The 20,194-nt window shown below is 50.6% G+C and overlaps 1 protein-coding gene across 1 annotated transcript; it reads left to right on the top strand.

Moving 5' to 3' along the window:
* Positions 1-35: 35 nt before the first annotated feature.
* LOC106811787 (brefeldin A-inhibited guanine nucleotide-exchange protein 1-like) lies at positions 36-8,659 on the top strand. The gene is made up of 5 exons (XM_014815506.1): positions 36-171; positions 704-1,366; positions 1,756-4,839; positions 5,088-6,299; positions 6,994-8,659. The coding sequence occupies exons 2-5, from the start codon at positions 953-955 to the stop codon at positions 7,375-7,377; spliced, it is 5,094 nt and encodes a 1,697-aa protein (XP_014670992.1). The 5' UTR covers positions 36-171; positions 704-952; the 3' UTR covers positions 7,378-8,659.
* Positions 8,660-20,194: the final 11,535 nt, after the last annotated feature.

The following is a 20,194-nucleotide window of genomic DNA, read 5'->3' as shown; positions in this document are numbered from 1 at the left end:
TAGGAACTAGACGTTTTCGTCGATTGCGGACCTTACCCAACTAGGTGGCATAAAATTGATGTGTTGAATTTTGTCGGCTGGAAAAGTTAGCATAAGTTTTCGGTATTGAGGACAACGTCAACGTATGTCTACACGTGTAATGTGTTCCAATGATTCAGGTGTTATAAGGAGGTGAGACTGGTCACGGATTTTAGATACACTAATAACCGTAGTTGGCGTGAGACGTGTGTTGTCAAGTGTCAACAGCCGATGTCTTCCGTATCCGAACTGGAAGTGATGACTCATTTCTAGATTGCTGCCAACATGTCACATGCGACGTGTGCATGATTATGATATACGGTGCCCTCGGTATAAATAATACTGATAGACAGCCCGTTATTACTGACTCGTAGTCGTAGGTTAACGGGCTACGTACGTAATGTAAAGTAATAATTTGGTGACAAGGCATTGTGACAGTGACAGTAAAACAAGCAGTCGATTCACCTAATCCTAAATAATAATAATGACTGAGAGATTTACTGTACCCTTAGTTTTTGGGATCAACAGGCTTAAATAATTATAATTCTATGATAGACACCTTTTAGTTTTAAATCAGACAGCATAGTCCTAACTGTGAGACACCAATTTCCAAAAAAATATTCCATTGCACAAACTTACTTGTGACGGACGAACATTCATTCATTCCTGTTCTCTACCCTTTCAGTCGATCACTCTGCAGTGCTTGGACAAGTCGCCATTGACCTCAATTATAACGCATCATAGTCGATTTGCCACTACCATTTTTCAACAACAGCTGGAGCCTTACGAATCCACGAAATACGTAGCCTACGCCTGGTTGACTCAACACAAAACACGTCCCTGGCGAGGCTTTCCCCGGACGGTGATGCATGTAGCCCCGCGTCCGGCCGCATCTCTCCCGCGTCGGCAGCTTTCGCATACTTCACAGTGAGGCATGAAGCAGACGCAGCGCGCGAAGGAGATGTTCATCACGCGGGCGCTCGAAAAGATCCTCGCCGACAAGGAGATCCGCCGCTCCTACCACTCGCAGCTGAAGAAAGCCTGCGAGGTCGCCCTCGATGAGATCCGCACCGAGGTGGAGGCGCACGCCGCGGCGCCCCCTGGTGATGCGTCCGACACGCTGCCGCTTCCCAAGGACGAGACGACGACGTTTATCGAGGCGGATAAGTACTTCCTGCCGTTTGAGCTCGCGTGCACGTCGCGATGTCCGCGTATCGTCGTCACGGCGCTCGACTGCCTGCAGAAGCTGATCGCTTACGGCCACCTGGTGGGCAGCGCGCCGGACAGTCTCAACCCGGGACGGATGCTCATCGACCGCATCATCGCGACGATCTGCGGATGCTTCCAGGTAGCGCTGCGTGTCGCGCCTGCGATCGAGTGGTGGACATGTCGTCGATTGTTTACGATGACGAATTATCGACATAAGAATATTTTCTCGAATTGGTTGTTTAGCATTTGATAAGAAAATGATGAGAATTGGTCCAGATTGGACAATCAATCGTCGTTTTGCTCTGAAGTCTAAACGAGCAATGCCCTAACAAATTCAATATCGTTATCGCTTAACCCGCTCAAAGTTCAATCAAAGTTAACATAATCCAAACACCTGACTACCTTTTTTCACAAAATCCTCAGTAACCTTAAAAAAATATACACTCGGCAGTAAGTCAATCCAGCCTCGTCAGTCTTGTTTTATAACTGAACCGGACCTGATGTGACTTTGCTCTCGCTATGTTTCAGGGCACGCAGACGGACGAGGGAGTGCAGCTGCAGATCATCAAGGCCTTGCTGACGGCGGTGACGTCTAGCTCGTGTGAGGTCCACGAGGGCTCCGTGCTGCAGGCAGTGCGCACCTGCTACAACATCTACTTGGCTAGCCGCAACCTCATCAACCAGACGACGGCGAAGGCCACCCTCACGCAGATGCTCAACGTCATCTTCGCTCGCATGGAGAACCAGGCGCTCGCCGACGAAAAACCCCACGTCGACGAGTCGTCGGCGAACCAGCAGGGGGCGCCGGCAAACGGCGAGGCGGCGTCGACGGAGGAGATCGTGTCGTCGATCGTCGGCGAGTTGATCACCGCCGCCGTCGATTCGGCCGACGACGAGAACGGCCTTAAGGGGGCGCCGGCGATCGTGAACGGCGAGACTCCGAGTTCGGACTCTGGATCGCTGACCGTTCCAGCGTCCGGCGGTGGGAAGGCGGGGACGCCGGACGCCGTGTCGCAGTATGGGTCGGAGTATGCGGAGGACGGGGCGTCGATGGACGGCAGCGAGCTTCACGAACAGATCCACGCAAAGTTCTCGCACGTTCTTCAGAAGGACGCGTTTCTCGTGTTCCGCTCGCTGTGCAAGCTCAGCATGAAGCAGCTGCCGGAGGGACCGGCAGACCCGCGCTCGCACGAACTTCGCTCGAAGATACTCTCGCTGCAGCTGCTGCTGTCGATCCTTCAGAACGCCGGGCCGGTGTTCCGCACGAACGAGATGTTCGTGAACGCCATCAAGCAGTACCTGTGCGTCGCGCTGTCGAAGAACGGCGTCTCGCCCGTGCCGGACGTGTTCGAACTCTCGCTCGCGATCTTCGTCACGCTCCTCTCCAACTTCAAGACACACCTGAAGATGCAGATCGAGGTCTTCTTCAAGGAGATCTTCCTGAACATCCTGGAAACATCCAGCAGCTCCTTCGAACACAAGTGGATGGTGATCCAGGCGCTCACGCGCATCTGCGCCGACGCGCAGAGCGTCGTCGACATCTACATTAACTACGACTGCGATCTCGCGCTTGCGAACATCTTCGAGCGGCTCGTCAACGACCTGTCGAAGATCGCTCAGGGCGTGGAGCTGGCTGCGTCGTCGCACCAGGAGAAGAGCATGAGGGTACGCGGCCTCGACTGCCTCGTCTCCATCCTCAAGTGCATGGTCGAGTGGTCACGGGACCTCTACGTGAACCCGAGCCCGCAGACGAACCTCACGTCACCCGCGGAGCCGGACGGCGGGGGACGCGGTGGCGGCGGCGGCGGCGGCGGCGGCGGCGGGGGGACGTCGCCGCACGGCAGCAGCAGTTCTCTCGCCAACTCGCGGCACTCGTCGAACACGCGTCTCGACAATCCGGAGCAGTTCGAGAGCATCAAGCAGCAGAAGGGTATCCTCGAGGAGGGCATCGACCTCTTCAACCGCAAGCCGAAGAACGGCCTCTCCTTCCTGCGCCAGCAGGGCGTCGTAGGAGCCTCCCCCGGTGACGTCGCAGCCTTCTTCCACAGCGAGGACCGCCTCGATAAGACGATGATCGGCGATTACATGGGCGACAACGACATGCGCCACAAGGAGGTGATGTACGCGTACATCGACCAGATGGACTTCTCCGGCACGGACTTTGTCTCGGCGCTGCGCACGTTCCTCGAGGGGTTCCGGCTTCCCGGCGAGGCGCAGAAGATCGATCGGCTCATGGAGAAGTTTGCGGCGCGCTACTGCGAGTGCAACACGAGCGCGGGCGTGTTTGCGTCGGCCGACACAGCCTACGTGCTCGCGTACTCCATCATAATCCTCGCGACGGACCTGCACAGCCCGTCGGTGAAGCACAGGATGACGAAGGAGCAGTACGTGCGCATGAACCGTGGCATCAACGACAGCCGCGACCTCCCCGAGCCCTACCTCTCGCAGATCTACGACGAGATCGCCGACGCCGAGCTCGCCATCAAGCCCGTGTCGACGAAGACGCTGCGCAAGGGAGCGAGCGTCGCCGCGGCGACCGACAAGCAGCGGCGACTCATCTACAACATGGAGCTGGAGCAGATGGCGTACACGGCGAAGGCGCTCATGGAGAGCGTGAGTCACGTCGAGGCGGCCTTCACGTCGGCGACACAGCTCGACCACGTGCGCCCGATGTTCCGCGTCGCGTGGACGTCGTTCCTCGCCGCGTTCTCCGTCGGTCTGCAGGACTGCGACGATCCGTCGATCGCGGCGCTCTGCCTCGACGGTCTCCGCTGCGCGATCCGCATCTCGTGCATCTTCCGGCTGCAGCTGGAGCGGGACGCGTACGTGCAGGCGCTCTCACGCTTCACGCTGCTCACCGCAAACTCGCAGATCACCGAGATGAAAGCAAAGAACATCGACACGATAAAGACGCTGATCGCAGTCGCGCAGACCGACGGAAACTACCTCGGCAAGTCGTGGCTCGAAATCCTCAAATGCATCTCGCAGTTGGAGCTAGCGCAACTCATCGGGACAGGCGTGCGCACCCGTTTCATCTCCGGCAGCGGCAGCGGCGCGCGTCCGCACCACCAGCACCACCACGAGGAGAGTCTCAACGTTCCCGTGCCGCGCATGGATCAGAAGCGCATGGCGAGCCTGCAGGAGTCGATGGGAGAGACGTCGTCGCAGAGCGTCGTCGTTGCCGTCGACCGCATCTTCACGGGATCAACGCGCCTCGACGGTGACGCCATCGTCGACTTCGTCACGGCTCTCTGCCACGTGTCGGAGGAGGAGCTCTCGTCGGCCGCGCACCCACGCATGTTCAGCCTTCAGAAGATCGTCGAGATCTCCTACTACAACATGGGCCGCATCCGACTACAGTGGTCGCGCATCTGGAAGATCCTCGGCGATCACTTCAACAAGGTCGGCTGCAACGCGAACGAAGACGTCGCGTTCTTCGCCGTCGACTCGCTGCGCCAGCTCTCCATGAAGTTCATCGAGAAGGGCGAGTTCGCAAACTTCCGCTTCCAGAAGGACTTCCTGCGTCCGTTCGAACACATCATGAAGAGGAATCGTTCGCCGACAATACGCGACATGGTCGTTCGTTGCGTCGCGCAGATGGTCAATTCCCAGGTAGGTGTACATTGGCTGTGTGTGCCGGGCCATCGAGTAAACACCTGTGTTCACGATCACCAGGAGCGGGTTAGCTACCATCGCGTAAACGCCCACCTGTAGGTAGCTGGTAACAGCCACCAGGTGTAGAATACCCGCATTTCCATTAAGGCCAATTTTAGGTCAATAGATCAGTAGTGAATTTAGAAAATGTATAACAGTCGTGTCATTATGAATTGCAGATGAAATACAATTATAACTCCTTGCAGGCTCACAACATCAAGTCCGGTTGGAAGAACATCTTCAGCGCGTTCCACCTCGCCGCGTCCGACCGCGACGAGAGCATCGTAGAACTCGCCTTCCAGACAATGGGTCTCATCGTCTCCTCCGTCTTCGAGGCGTACTTCCCGGCGATGATCGACTCGTTCCAGGACGCCGTCAAGTGCCTGTCGGAGTTTGCGTGCAACGCCGCATTCCCGGACACGAGCATGGAAGCTATCCGGCTGATTCGCAGCTGCGCGCGCTACGTCGCCGACCGGCCCGCAGTCTTCGCGGACCACGCCGGCGACGACGTCAGCGTCCCCGCCGACGACCGCGTCTGGGTGAAGGGCTGGTTCCCGGTCCTCTTCGAGCTTTCGTGCGTCATCAACCGCTGCAAGCTGGACGTGCGAACGCGCGGCCTCACGGTGATGTTCGAGATCATGAAGACGCACGGCGATGCGTTCCGCGAGCGCTGGTGGCGCGACATCTTCCGCGTTCTCTTCCGCATCTTCGACAACATGAAGCTGCCGGAGCAGCGGAGCGAGAAGGCGGAGTGGATGACGACGACGTGTAACCACGCGCTGTACGCGATCGTCGACGTCTTCGCTCAGTATTTCGGCGTTCTGCACGACGTTCTCCTCGACGACCTCTACACGCAGCTGCACTGGTGCGTGCGGCAGGAGAACGAACAGCTCGCGCGTTCCGGAACGAACTGCCTCGAGAACCTCGTGATCTCGTCCGGAGCGTTGTTCAGCGTCGCGACGTGGGACAAGACGTGCGACCTCATGCTCGACATCTTCCGCACGACGCTGCCGACGGGACTCCTCGAGTGGCGCGCCGACGAAGACGCGGCGCCCTCTGGCGGTACACGCGCCCGCGAAGACCACCAGTTGTTCTCCTCGCTAGCCATCAAGTGCGTTGTTCAGTTGGAGCTGATACAGACGATCGATAACGTCGTGTTCTACCCGGCGACGAGCCGCAAGGAGGACGCGGACAACCTCGCCGCGGCGCAGGGTGGAGGAGGAGGAGGAGCCGGGGGGAGTCCGCGCGAGGGAGGAGGAGGGTGGCAGCAGGAGGAGCAGGGCATGTACTCGTACCTGACGTCGGAGCAGCTGCTGAGACTGCTGGACTGCTTGCTGGAGTCGCACGAGTTTGCGAAGGCGTTCAACGCGAACCACGAGCAACGCAACATGCTGTGGAAGGCTGGCTTCAAGGGAAAGGTGAGTGTGACAGGGTGGGTGGTGGCGGGGGAGGGGACACAGAGGGAAGGTACGTAGTGTGGGTTTGAGGAGGCGGGGGGAGTGGACATGGGAGGCAGTAGACGCAGGTTCTCATGGATGGTCCTGTCAGTTGAGTTTTAGTTCGTTAGTTGGTTTATATTAATCACTTTGCTGTTACTTGTGGCAGCTTCAGTTCATGCTTTTGATGATACATTCTTATTAGCTTTGTCAAATTGCTGATATAATTGTCTCTGTTAGTCTCGTGGAGAATTTCGTAGCCACGCCAACATTTATGAGAAACTATTTAAATATTTCATGTAGTCTTTCGACACGGTGTGTGATCACCGCAGTCGCAGCATCTACCTGACCTCTACTGCTTTTTCTCGCCTCTTTGCAGATTTAGCACTGCCTTCAATATATTATTTAGGCATATAAGAAACTATTTAAATATTTCATGTAGTTTTCCGACGCGGGAGTCTTTTATATTTGTATATATCGATTATGAGAAACCTTTAATATTTCATTTAGTCATGACGCGACGGTCGTAGCATCCCATACATCTCTGTATTTCTCGCCACTTCGCAGATCTAGCACTGCAGTCCATATAAATCGGAAACTATCGTGATATTTTGTGTAATTTTCGACGCGCTAGTCGTAGCAGCATCTCACGGTTTCTTCTCGCGTCTCTTCGCAGATGAAGCCCAACCTGCTGAAGCAGGAGACGACGAGTCTCGCGTGCGCGCTGCGCGTGCTGCTGCGCATGTACGGCGACGACGCCCGCACCGCATCCTGGCCCGTCGTGCAGTCCCGCCTCGTCACCGCATCCCGCGACGCGCTCGCGTACTTCCTCACTCTGTCGTCGGAAAGCCATCGCGATGCGTGGAGCTCGCTGCTGCTGCTCGTGCTCACGCGCACGCTCAAGATGACGGAGGAGAGATTCCGCACGCACGCGGCCGCGTACTACCCGCAGCTGTGCGACATGGTCGTGCTGGAGCTGAAGCCGGAGCTACGCGGAATCCTGCGCAGATTCTTCGTCCGCGTCGGGCCGGCGTTCGGAGTCGTCAAGCCGTCGTCCTAATGTGTGTGTGCGTGCGGGCGTGCGTGCGTGCGTGCGTGTGTGTATGGGTGCGTCTGTGCATGTAGGCATTTGGGTACGTGCGTTGGTGTGTGTGTGTGTGTGTGGGTGTGTACATGCGTGCGTGCATGCATGTGTGCGGGGGCGTGTGTGTGCATGTGTGTGCATGTGTGTGCAGGGGCGTGTGAGCGGGGTTGGGCTAGCTACAAGTTGGAGGTACACATGCCGTGTGTTGTGAGTGGGCACTGCTGTTCTATTGTAGGTTATATGTGCACAGAGATGTTTTTTCTAGTTACGCGTGGCGATGGGAGCGAAGAAATCCCCTGGTTACACGTGATAGTGGGAGAGAAATTCCCTAGTTGTGCGTTGCAATGGGAAAGAAAATTTTCCGTAGTTACACGTGGCAATGGGAAAAAGAAATTTCCCTAGCTACACGTGGCAATGGGAGATAAATTCACTAGCTATGCGCGGCTACTGGGAGAAATTCCCCTGTTATGCGTCTCAGTGTATTGGGCATTCCATATTATACTCCATCAAGCAGACATTTCCTGGCTGCGTGCAATGACACTCGGTTACACCTGCACTTAGACAATGCATGTTGAAAGTACTTTAATGTGCAACTTGTTGAAAGTACAACTTGTTGAAAGTACAACTTGTTGAAAGTACAACGTGTTGAAAGTATAACATATTGAAAGTAATTTAACGTCTAATGTAGAAAGTGAAGACTCAGTGCGCAAGGGAAAAGCTATTTTACGTGTACGTGTAAAGTTCTACTTTAGTTACTTTACGTACTTTACTGCACATGGAGTTCGTACGTTCGTACGATTTATTACTGGTAGGTTTAGGTTATTTCTGCTCGTTTCTCTTCTTTTCAGCACTCCAGTGGGCGCTGTGAAAGCATTAGAATTTAGATACCCTCTAAGACTAAATACTAATTATGACTAGAAAAACAACCATAGAAAAATAGACTGTCTCACTTGAGCAAGCATAACGTGGGGTTTGACTTTTTAAATATATATATACGTATGTGTGTATATATATAGGCTTGCTGGATTAAATGAAGTTCACAGTGCTCAGCCTGTAACGACGACTATAGCTGAATTGTTTGAAAGTTGGAAACTATATATTGAACATATATATATATATATATGTGTGTGTGTGTGTGTGTGTTGTATGTATGTATAATATATATATATATATATAATATATATATATTATTAGTTTATACCCTGCAGATTTCTGCTCTGCGTGGGAGAGCTTAGGTAATAGGCAGCGCACTCTCATCTACATCACTCTGTGCGACGTCGTGCGTGCGGCTGCGTGCGTGCGTGCGTGCGTGCGCTGGCGTGCGTGCGTGTTTGTTTGTGTGGCGCGTGTGTGTGTGTGTGTGTGCGCGCGGCGTGTGTGAGTGTGTTTTGGTTGTTTGTGGTGCGCGCGTGCGTGTGTGCGTGTGTGTGTGTGTGGTGTGTGTTTCGTCAGCGCGGTCCCTGATGCTGAGGCGCGGTGAAGCCACGTCTGATGATGCGGAGTAGAATGATTAGGGAGGGGAGGGGTGCTACGAATGCTCTCCGCGGCCAACAAATCTGCCTCGGCACACATTACGTGAATGGGGGGCCAGTGCAAAATATTGCGATGTACATAATATGGTGTGTAGCAGATGGGAGTGTGATGTATGCGGAATGAAGCCTCCACAGTTCGCAGTGCAGTGGTGAAGCTGTTGTTGAGAACGTCACTGCGAAGTTTGTGTGTTTGTTTGTTTGTTTGTTGATTTGCTTTACGGTAACTGCAAGTGGAAGTTTCTGGTTGTGATGTGATTAACTCTTGATTTTATTTCTTCTCGTGAATTGTATTTAAATTAATAAATGTAGACTGCTACTTTTTATCGACGGTCTAGGAGAATGATATCGCTGCCGGGTGTATAAATTTGTGAGATGTGTAAGGTATGTAGTTCACTGCTTAAACTAACCACTTTCTGGTAAACGATCAATGTAGGATGTGTATAGCGGTGTGTGTGTAGACACGTTCTACTGTGGAGTTTGCACGTAACTGGATAATAAGTATGTAGGCAGAACGGGCCGTCTGTGAATTACAATGGGTTGTGGCGTGCGTGCGTTCGTGCGTGCGTGCGTGTGCGTACGTGTGCGTGTGTGTCTGTGTAGGTAAATAAGGGCGTAGATCTATGTGATTGTGCGCGTGCGTACGTGCGTGTGCGTGTGTGTCTGTGTAGGTAAATAAGGGCGTAAGTGTATGTCGTGTGGCGAACATGCGTACATGAACGTACGTGGCGTTTGTATGGGTGCGTGTGTGTACCTGTGTGTCTGTGTAGTACATTAATGGCGTAGATGTACGTGTGTTTGTATGCGCGTGTGTGTTCGGGGAAGGGGGATCCTACCAGGCGATCGGCTTCGTGGCCTGTGGAAAAAATTATGCGGTGGCCGCGTCACACCGCGTCGCCATGGAAACAGCGTCCTCTGAGCTATTGTCGTTTACGCTCAAGCAATCGAACCAGCGTAATCATCGTCTGCACAACTCGGATATTCGATAATTCTCGTTCGGAGTGCAGATGTTGACGGAGATGTTTATTTATGTGTTCTCCCCGCTCTCAATCGTTGGTTGCCCCGATGTCGCCTGGTTGAATATTTTTAAGCGACGAAATCCGCGGTCGTGGCTTGTAGAGGTCGAATCCGAGAGTCGCATAGGAGGTCTGAATAGTCTGACCAGGGGTAAATCAATGACAAATTCTGCGCATTATTGGAACCAAATTTATGATTAGTTTTGAAAAATTTGTCAGTTTCACTCGCCTATATTTGCATAGCTGCTGCGCGCCGTGAGTGGTGTAGTCATGAAAATACGTGAACCTTACCTGCGTGCGTTATAACTGATGGCGTTCGGTTAACGCGTCTGTTAGTATCGGCTTGCTCATCCCAAACCGCAATCAATCGATGCTAGGTCGATCGATTATCAATGCGATGGTCAATCACAGAATTGGAACAAAACGTGTGGTTGAGTAAATATGAGGGCGCGACCATAAATGGCTCAACTCAATAACGACGTATTTCGATGTGATGTTGCTATCGAATATTATAGCGGGCACCCTTCGTTTACATCATATGCCTTTTAGCAATAACCAGCAATAAGCATAATATATCTTAAGAGAGATCAGGAGAGGCAAGCATATGAGATGATGTTCTTTGATAATTATTAATTGCTGGTGCATGATATAAATACAGTAGTATAGCAATCATATATATAGAATATCCTATATACCGCACGCGTCACTCGTAAATATTCTAAGTCCTAAAATTTAAACTAAACCCACTAGGTCGAATCACGACACGACAACGTCTTTGAACAAGGTAGCGCACTTACACAGTTCACGAGGAACCCCCTCAAACAAATGCGAGATGGATTCACGAACAAATTTAATGTTAGCAGCAACACTACTAATCTCTAATATCGACATCTGAGATTAAGTATGCGCGAGCAATATCATAGCACGTAACATAGTGAGATAGACTAGCGCACTAGCTGCATTAATAGCAAGGTACCTTCCTGTATCGTATCGGATTTCGCACGTAAGGCTGTTAGTTGAATGAAAGCAAAGGGTTGAGTCGATGCTCTTACCCGAGTTCCGAGGTGCTATTGAAGGCCGGCAAGAGCGCACGCCAATTCATGCGTGGCACGGCGCTTACATGGAACGACGGTGTCGATTGCCGCGCGTCTAAAAGTCGCATAGCGAAACCTGCCAGCGAGAGAGATAGCAGAGCATGCATGTATGTACAGCCACACAGAGGATTCCGAAGTCGTCGCTATGTCAGCACGAAACGTCCTCTTTGCCCTCGTCTGAAGAAATGACACGTAATGTGAGTTATGGTTCATGCAATGGTTCAGTAGGATCACTATGGCAAATATAATTAGGTTAGGGGAGTATATTATTAAAATGATTTTCCCAACATAATAATAATATATTGCCATATGTATCAAAGGGTAAATATTGATCAAATTGAACAAACTTTGTAAGATGTTACGCCTGATTGTATTATTTGTATGAGATAGTCTCTCACATCGTAACATCCTTCATTGCATGCGGTTCCGTAGAAACAGTTACAGTGCTAACCGGGGATCCGCTCTGGTGTCGCATGGAAAAGTATGAGTGCTAACGATTATCCGTGCTGCTACCACGTTTTCGAGACGAGGAACACCACAACACAGCGCGACACACACAGGCGAACACACACCGCACACACCACCACACAGTCAGCACACACAGCACACACACACAAACCAACACAACACGACACACAACACAACATAGCGACATCACACACACACACACCGAGCAAGCAGCAGCGACAGGCGACACCGAGCACAAGACACACCACACATCACACACCACACAGTCACACACACAACACCACAGTGGCAGCCACACACAACACACTACATACAGCGCGGCATCAGGTCGTCGCGAGTCGTTGGCGGTCGTAGCGCTACTGGATGCAAGCATACAGGAAATGCTGTTAGATATTAGGCTGATAATATCAAGAGCGTATAAAGAAGGTTTCTTTATACGCTCTTGATAATATAGATAAATAAGGGGACAGATTTAGGGCTAGGGCTGCACTGGGTGGCCACCCAACCCCTCTAACACAATATACTACCGACTATATTACTACCACTACTAATTACATTAATATAATAATGAAACATACGCACGATTACAAAAGCGGTACAAACGATCGTACCGGGTTATAAGTAAGAATCTTAATACATATCAACACACATTTATGAGTATATAAACACACAAGCGTATGTAACGGTACATATACACAAATAACTGTGAAGGGCAGCGGACGGTTGTCACGCCTCGCCTCGCTCATGTCCTCTCAACTCTCCTCTCTCTCTCTCTCTTCTCTCTCTCTCTCTCTCCTCTCTCTCTCTCTCTCTCTCTCTCTCTTCCGCTCTCTTTCTTTCTCGTCCTCTCTCTCTTTTCTCTCTCTCATCACTCTCGTCGCTCTCTGTTCTCTCTCTCACTCTTCCGCTCCACTTCTCTCGCTCTCTACTTCTCGTCTCGCGCTTCTCTCCTCTTCTCTCCTTTCTCTCTCCTCTCTCTGCTCGCTCTCTTTCTTTCTCTGCATCTCCTCTCTCTCCTTCTCTCTGCTCCTCTCTCGGCTCTCGCGCTCTCCTCCTCTATCTCTCTCTCTTCTGCTCTCTCGCTCGTCTCGCTCCTCTACCTATCTCTCTTCTCTTCTCTCTCTCTTCTCTCTCTTCCTCTCATCTCTCTCTCTCTGCTCTCTCTCTCTTTTCCCCCCCTTTCTCTCTCTCTCTTCTCTCTTCTCGTCTCGTCCTCTCTTTCTTCTCTCACCCTCTCCCCTCCTCTTCTGCTCTTCTCCTCCTCTCTCTCTCTCTCGTCTCTCTTTTCCTCTCCCCCCCTCTCTCTCTCTCTCTCTCTCTCCCCTCCCTCGCTCTCTTCTCTCTCTCTGCGTCTCTCTCCCTACGGGTTCTCTAGCTCCCCCCCCCTTCTCTGCTCTCTCTCTCTCTCTCTTCTCTCTCCTCTCTCTCTCCCCCCCCCTTCTCTCTCTCTCTTCTCTCTCTCTCTCTCTCTCCTCCTCCTTCTGTCGTCCCCCCTGCTTCTCTCTCTCTTCATGTCGTCGCTCTTCTCTTCTCTCTCTTCTCTCTCCTCTCTTTCGCTGCACTTTCTCTCCTTCTCTCTCCGCTCTCTCTCAACACTTTCTCTCTCTCTCTCTCTCTCTCTCCTCATCTCCTATCTCTCCTCTCGTCCCCCCCCCCTCTCTCTCTCTCACACTTTCTCTCTCTCCCTTTTTTTTCTCTCTCCCTCTGCTCTCTTCCCTCTTCTCTCTTTCTCTCTCTCTTGCTCTCTCTCTCTCTCTCTCTTCTCTCTCTCCTCCTACTCGTTCGCCCTCGTCCTCTCTCCTGCTCGGCCAGCCGACAAAACGCATACTATGGTAACGCTATGGAAACAGCAAACGCAGTCGGTCACGGCGGTTCCTTTTGTTGGCTATATTCTGCAGCGTCGACGGCAGGATAAGCACGGGTGCCTGTTTACACCTAATATCGATGCAACCTTTAAATTGATTACCCATTTCAGCGTGTAAAACTGGGTTTTAAGTAGGCAGATGCGTGCTTGTGCGGGCAGCGAGTTCGGGTTGAGGCTGGCGCGGAGATGCACAGATGCTGTTCGAGACGATGATAGTGGATGTGAGAGTTCGTCCACGGGATCATCGAACGTAAGTAAGAAATGATGCCGTAAATCTTTTTGCGATTAAAAACTTGATTTTATAATATATATTATAGATTATTAGTGATGATATTGAGTATATGGTTGTGTGTGTGTAATAATAGTGAACGAAGGATATATTACGGACGAAACCAGTAAAGCGCGAATTCAGACAAGTAAGTGAAAATAATAAATTATAAAAATGAATGAACGTGATATTGAAAGATCAAAGGAGAAAAAAATCAGATCAAAAGGAGCAAGCTGTCAGAGAGTCAGTGAGAGAGGGGAGAAGAGAGGTCAGACCAGAAAGATATTATAATAGAGAGATACAGAGATGGGTAGGTAGAAGTGAAAGCGAAAACGAAAATATATTGATAGATAGACGGACGAACGATGGTCGGATAGAAGGGAGACAGACAGACAGACGTACCTGTCTGATTGACGACCGGACCGACGACGGAAGAACAGAACAAACAGACGGACGAAAAACAGACAGTGAAGCGACAAACTAACTTCCACTAACTAGCGAACTTCAAGAGCGAGAATACACAACAATAATCACCTCCGGCACTCAGCGAAGAAGAAAGTGGGTCACCGAAGGGATGCATTCAAACACGGAGAAAGCTAAAACGCTAACGGCTTAATAGGGAGCAGTGAGAACTACATGTGAAACGCTGCTAGGTAGGTCACTGGTATTGAAGCAGCAAATAAGCGCGATAGTAAACCATCCCGAAGTGAATTCCCCACGACAACACTCATAAATCTAATGATGTATTATGTGGCTATTGAAAAGTTGTGAGTGATCGCGCATTGCATGCGTTGCCGCTGGCGTTCATTTTTCCCGTGTCGGTTGGGTGCACATAACAACGACGCCGACACACATCTAATGCTGTTACTGTGTTAGATGCTTGTTTAGCAGCGCGGGGATTACACGTAGGGTAATTTGCTACCGGACATTGAGTGAGAAGGAAAAGATGTTAATTGATATTGATGGTGGGACGAATGTAAGGGAAACGGGTGTCCAGAAATAGGTTGCAATTATTACCGTTGCAATAATTCCAAGTTGTGTGCGTTCGTGCTTGCGTGCGCGCCTGTGCAATGAGTGTGTGGGTGCGTTGGGTGATGCGTGCGGCGGTGCGGTGCGTGCGTACTGTACGTGCTCGCATGTGTGCGTTGTGTGGTGCATTGTGTGGGTGTTATCGCAACATTCGTGCGTGCGTGCGCGCGTGCATGCGTGTGTGTGCGTTGTGTGAGTGCGTGCGGTCGTGGGTGCGTGCGTTGCGTGCGTGCGTGCGTGCGTGCGTGTCGTACGTGCTGCATGTGTGCGTTTGTGGGTGCATTGTGTGGGTGTATCCAACGTTGTGCGTCTACCTTTGCGAATCCACTAATTTAATGAGCAATTTAGTATTCCAGCTGAGTTCTCAAACTAATTATATTTCCAATTTTAGCTGAGCTCGTTCTTAAATCGTCAACGCTGAAGTTAACGTTGCCGTGGCAACGATCTATCGCTTGGTCCTTCGTCAAATCTACGCGCGTAAGCCATGGCCGTGACGCTCGTGACGTTGATGCTGGTGGTGAGTATATCGTGGTGCGGAAAAACTCAACTGATTCTATTTAATATCGGAGCATGTGTACTGATTCACTCTGTTCATGAAAAACCCCACTGGCTGGTCGACTATGTTGTTTTTCTTTCTCTCGCTATGACAGGTAGTTCTAACAGGTGGCGCCACTGCAAGCGATCCACGTCAACATGGCCGCTCCTCGCTCGGCGCAGACGACAGGGTGAAGACCAGCGCCACCTATGGCGAGAATCAGCAATACCGACCTACCGTTGTTGAGTTGGAATCAATCTCCAAACCCGGAGCGGTAGACACTGATACAGGGACGCACGCAGGAGGCGGGCAGCATGATATATTCGACTGGAATAATAATGCTAACACCAACACAGAAACTCCTCTGCATGCCTTCTTGTTAGAAACGGAACTGACGTCATCTACGACGTCACGACCGCGCGTTATGCGCATGTCAACACCGTGGAGACCTTTCTTTAGGCGCGTGACGTCATCTCCTCAGCATCCTGGATTCCGTTTGGCAACCACGCGTCCTACGCATAAGACAGCGACCAGTTCACGCAGAGACCGCCATGGTTTGCTTGTGTCACAGACTCCTAGTAATAAACATAAAGGATATACCAGGAACGCTATAACCGAGAAGAGGGAGAGAGAGAGAGAGCAGAGGAAAGAGGAAAAGAGAGAGAGAGAGAGGGAGAGAGAAAAAAAAGAGAGAGAGAGCAAAGTGCTGAGAGCAGAGAGAGAGGGGGGGGGGAGAGAGAGATAGAGAGAGAGAGGAGAGAGAGAGAGAGACGAAAGTTGTGCAGAGAGAGAGAGCAGAGAGAGAGAGAAAGTCGAGAGAGAGAGGAGAGAGACGAGCCAGAGAGAGAGAGAGAAGAGAGCGAGAAGGAGAGAGAGAGAGAGGGGGGAAGCAGAAGGACAGAGAGAGAGCAGAGAGAGCAGTAGAGAGAGAGAGCAGACGAGAGAAGGGGCGGGAGAGAAGAGAGAGACGAGAGAGAGAAGAGAGAGAGAGAAGAGAAGGGCGCGGGAGAGAAGAGAGAGAGAGAGAGCAGAGCGAGAGAGAAGGGGGAGCAAGCAGAGAGAGAGAGAGAGCAGGGGGGGGATGCAGAGAGAGAGAGAGAGCAGATTAGAGAGAGAGAGAGAGATGAGAGAGGGAGCAGCGGGAGAGAAGAAAGACGAGAGGGACGAGCAGTCAGCAAGAGAGAAAGGACTGAGAGACGAGCAGAAGCGGGTGGGCGGAGAAAGAGAGAAGATGAGAGAGAGAGGAGAGAGAGAGAGCAGAGAGAGAGAGAGAGAGAGAAAGAGAGAGAGAGAGATAGGGCAGAGGCGATTCACGCAGCGAGAGAGAGAGAGAGAGAGAACGATGAGACGAGAGAGAGAGCGAGAGAGCGAGAGAGCAGAGAGAGAGAAAGAGAGAGAGAGAGAGTAGAAAGAAAGAGAGACGAGAGAGAGAGAGAGAGAAAGAAAGATGCAGAGAGAGAGCGCCCGAGAGAGAAGTGACGAGCGAGAGAAAGTGAGAGCGAGAGAGAGTGAGCAGAGAGAAAGAGAGAGAGAGTGAGAGAGAGAGAAAGAGAGAGGAGAGAGAGAAAGAAGAGAGCCGAGAGGAGAGAGAGGAGAGAAGAGAGCAGAGAGAGAGAGAGAGGAGAGAGAGAGAGAGAGAGAGAGAGCAGAGAGAAGTGAGAGGACATGCAGGCGAGGCGAGGCGTGAAACCGTCCGCCTGCTTACAGTTATTTGTGTATATGCCTACCGTTACCATACGCCTTTGTGTGTTTAATATAATACATAATGTGTTGTATGTTAAGATTTTTCTTACTATAAACCGTACGTCGTTTTGCTACGTTTATAATCGTGGCCGCATTACTGTTTATTATTATATATAATTGTAATTAGTAGCTGGTAGTAATATAGTTCGATTAGTAGATTTGTGTTAAGCAGGGCCGTTGGCTGGCCACCCAGTGCAGCCCTAGCCTCTAAATCTTGTTCCCCTTATTTTATCTATATTTATCAGAGCTATAAGAAACCTTCTTTATACGCTTCTTGATATTATCAGCCTAATATCTAACAGCATTTTCCTGTATGCTTGCCATCAGTGCCTACGACCTCCAACGCTTCCGCCCGACACTCGACTGTGCCAGCGTGTATTGTTAGTGTGTGGTGTGTGTGTAGTGTGGTGTGTGGTGTTGGTGTGTGTGTGTGTGTGCTGTGTGTTTGTGCTGTGTGTTGTGTGTGTGTGGGCTGTGTGTGTGTGTGGTGATGTGTGTGTGTGTGTGCTGTGTGTGTGTTGTGTGCTGTGTGTGGGTGTGTGTGTGTTGTGTGTGGTGTGTGTGTGTGTGTGATGTGCGCTGTGTGTGGTGTTCATCGTTCTGAAAACAGTGGCGTTAGGCAGGCCACGGCTCAATTCGCAGCCACTCTGTTTCATGCGAACCAGAGGCGGATCCCGCGTAGCCTGTATGTTTCTAGCGAACCCATGCATGAAGGACTGCTTACGATGGCAAGAGATATTATTACAAATATACAATCAGGCGGGTAAATCACTTACAAATTTGTCAATTTGTCATTATTTACCCCTGATACATATGCACATATATTATTATTTATTGGGAAATATATTTATCATATATACCCCTAAACCTAATTATATTTGCCATAGCTGATCCTAACTGAACCATTGATGAACCATACTCACATTACGTGTCATTTCTTTCAAGAGGGCAAAAGGACGCTGTGATAGCACGACGGAATCTTGTGTATACATTTGCTGTCTGCATCTCGCGGTTTCTGTATGGACTTTGAGCGCCATCTGCGTCGTTCATAGCGGTGCACGATAATGGCGGTAGCCGCCCAATCACCTCGAAATCCGAAGATATCGACTCAACCCTTTCCTTTTCATTCAACTACAGCTTCGTGCGAAATCCGAAGATACAGATTCATCAAACGTTTAGTTTTCATTCGTTCGTGTATGTAGCCAGCCTCTAATCGATGTGTATTAGAGATTTATGGTGCTAAAACATTGAATGCTAATACATCATCGCTGTGTGTTCTCGGAATGTACCTTGCAAACTTGACGTGTCGTGACGAAGTGTGTGTATAAATAAAAAGTATATTATATAATAATATATAATATATATATATATATACACAGCAATATAAATATTATCAAGAACATATCATTATGCGGCTGCCTACTGCCTCTTGATTATTATGTGTATTCCTGGTTATGCAAAAGGCTATTAAACGAAGAGAACGCGTATAATACGAAAGGCACAGCCCACATACGAATAACGTTTTTTGATTTAGTCTTATTTTCGCTCATTTCCAACACAGAGTTGTTCCCATATGGCCATATCGGATTGACGAATCGATGCATTAGATCGATTGATTGCTGGAAAGCTCTATCGATACGCATCAAGATTCACGCCAGCGCGGTAAAGCCCGTATTTCATGCCACACTACACAAGCAGCCAGCAAGTATGCAATATCAGGGCGGTGAAAACATGGACAAATTTGTCAAAATAATCATAAATTTGTCAAAATAAATGGCCAGATTTGTCATCTGTTACCCCTGTCAGACCTATCAAGACCTCTATGACGACTTTGGATTCGACCTCTACAAGCCACGACCGCGCGGGCATTTCGTCGTTAAAAAATATTCACCAGGACTCGGGCACCAGATGAGAGCGCGGCGGCCCTACGCACCACAATAACATAATTACATCTTCGTTCAACAATCATCAGCACTTCCCGACGGAATATCCGAATATCGAGTTGTGCAGACGGATTGATACGCTTTCGATTGTGACGTACACACGAACAATAGACAGACCCTGGCTTCCATGCGACCGCCGTGTGGACGCGCCACCGATTTTCCCAGGCCCACCGAAGCGCATCGCCAGTTTAGTAGGCCCATCCCCCTTCCCCCCTTAAACACCACACGCGCAATACAAAAACACACGACACCTACGCAGTTATGTACCTACACAGACACAACAGGTACACACACGCCCACCCACTTCACACAAGCCACGTACGCTTCATGACAGCACTAGTCTCGCAAACACCACACAGCACACCCATGCACACCTTACAGACCCCCACCACCTTCCACCTTACCTACACCCGAGAGACAAACCCCCACACGCCACGTACGCACGCGACACCACATCCACATAGATCTACGCCCTCTACTCTTACCTCACACAAGACACACACGCACACGTACGCCACACGCACGCACGGCACCCGACCACCGCCCACGCACGCACAACCCCATAGCTAACATCTCCACAGACGGCCCGTTCTGCTACATACCTTATTATCAGTACGGTGCCAAACTCAAAGTAGGAAGTGTCTACACACAACACCGCTATAACATCCAACATTGATCCGTTACCAGAAAGTGTTTAGTTTAACAGCTGAACTACATACCTACACATCTCACAAATTTATACACGGCCAGGATATCATGGCTTCCTAAGACCGCTCGGCATAAAAAAGTACCCAGTAACATTATAAAATTATAAATACAATTCACGAAAGGAGAAATAAAAATCAAGGAGTTAATCACAAGCACAACAGAAACTTCCACCTGCAGTTACCGTAAAGCCAAATCAAAAACAAACAAAACAAACAAAACACACACAACTTGCCAGTGACGTCTCACAACAGCTACTGCCACTGCGGAAACTGTGGAGGGCTCATTCCGATACGATCACACTCCCCATCTGGCCTACCACACCATATATGTACATCGCAATATTTTGCACTGCGCCCCCATTCACGTAATGTGCTTGCGCAGGCAGATTGTTGTTGGCAGCGGCGAGAGCATCGTAGCACCCCTCCCCTCCCTAATCATTTCTACTTCCGCATTTCATCAGACGTGCGCTTCACGCGCCTCAGCATCAGGGCACGCGCTGACGAAACCACACACACACAACACACACACGCACACACGCACGCGCGCCACTACAACAAAACAAAACACACTCACACACGCGCTCGCACACACACACA

The sequence above is a fragment of the Priapulus caudatus genome, unplaced genomic scaffold, assembly GCF_000485595.1.
Source record: "Priapulus caudatus unplaced genomic scaffold, Priapulus_caudatus-5.0.1 Scaffold574, whole genome shotgun sequence".
Taxonomy (NCBI): domain Eukaryota; kingdom Metazoa; phylum Priapulida; class Priapulimorpha; order Priapulimorphida; family Priapulidae; genus Priapulus; species Priapulus caudatus.
The sequence above is the reverse complement of the archived record's forward strand: the minus strand, read 5'-3'. Positions and strand labels throughout refer to the sequence as shown.

Bases quoted from the DNA above. Each gene is read 5' to 3' on its own strand.
- LOC106811787 (XM_014815506.1), top strand. From the start codon at position 953: ATGAAGCAGACGCAGCGCGCGAAGGAGATGTTCATCACGCGGGCGCTC. The intron at 1,367-1,755 runs GTAGCGCTGCGT...GCTATGTTTCAG, and splicing joins CGATCTGCGGATGCTTCCAG to GGCACGCAGACGGACGAGGG. The intron at 4,840-5,087 runs GTAGGTGTACAT...AACTCCTTGCAG, and splicing joins CGCAGATGGTCAATTCCCAG to GCTCACAACATCAAGTCCGG.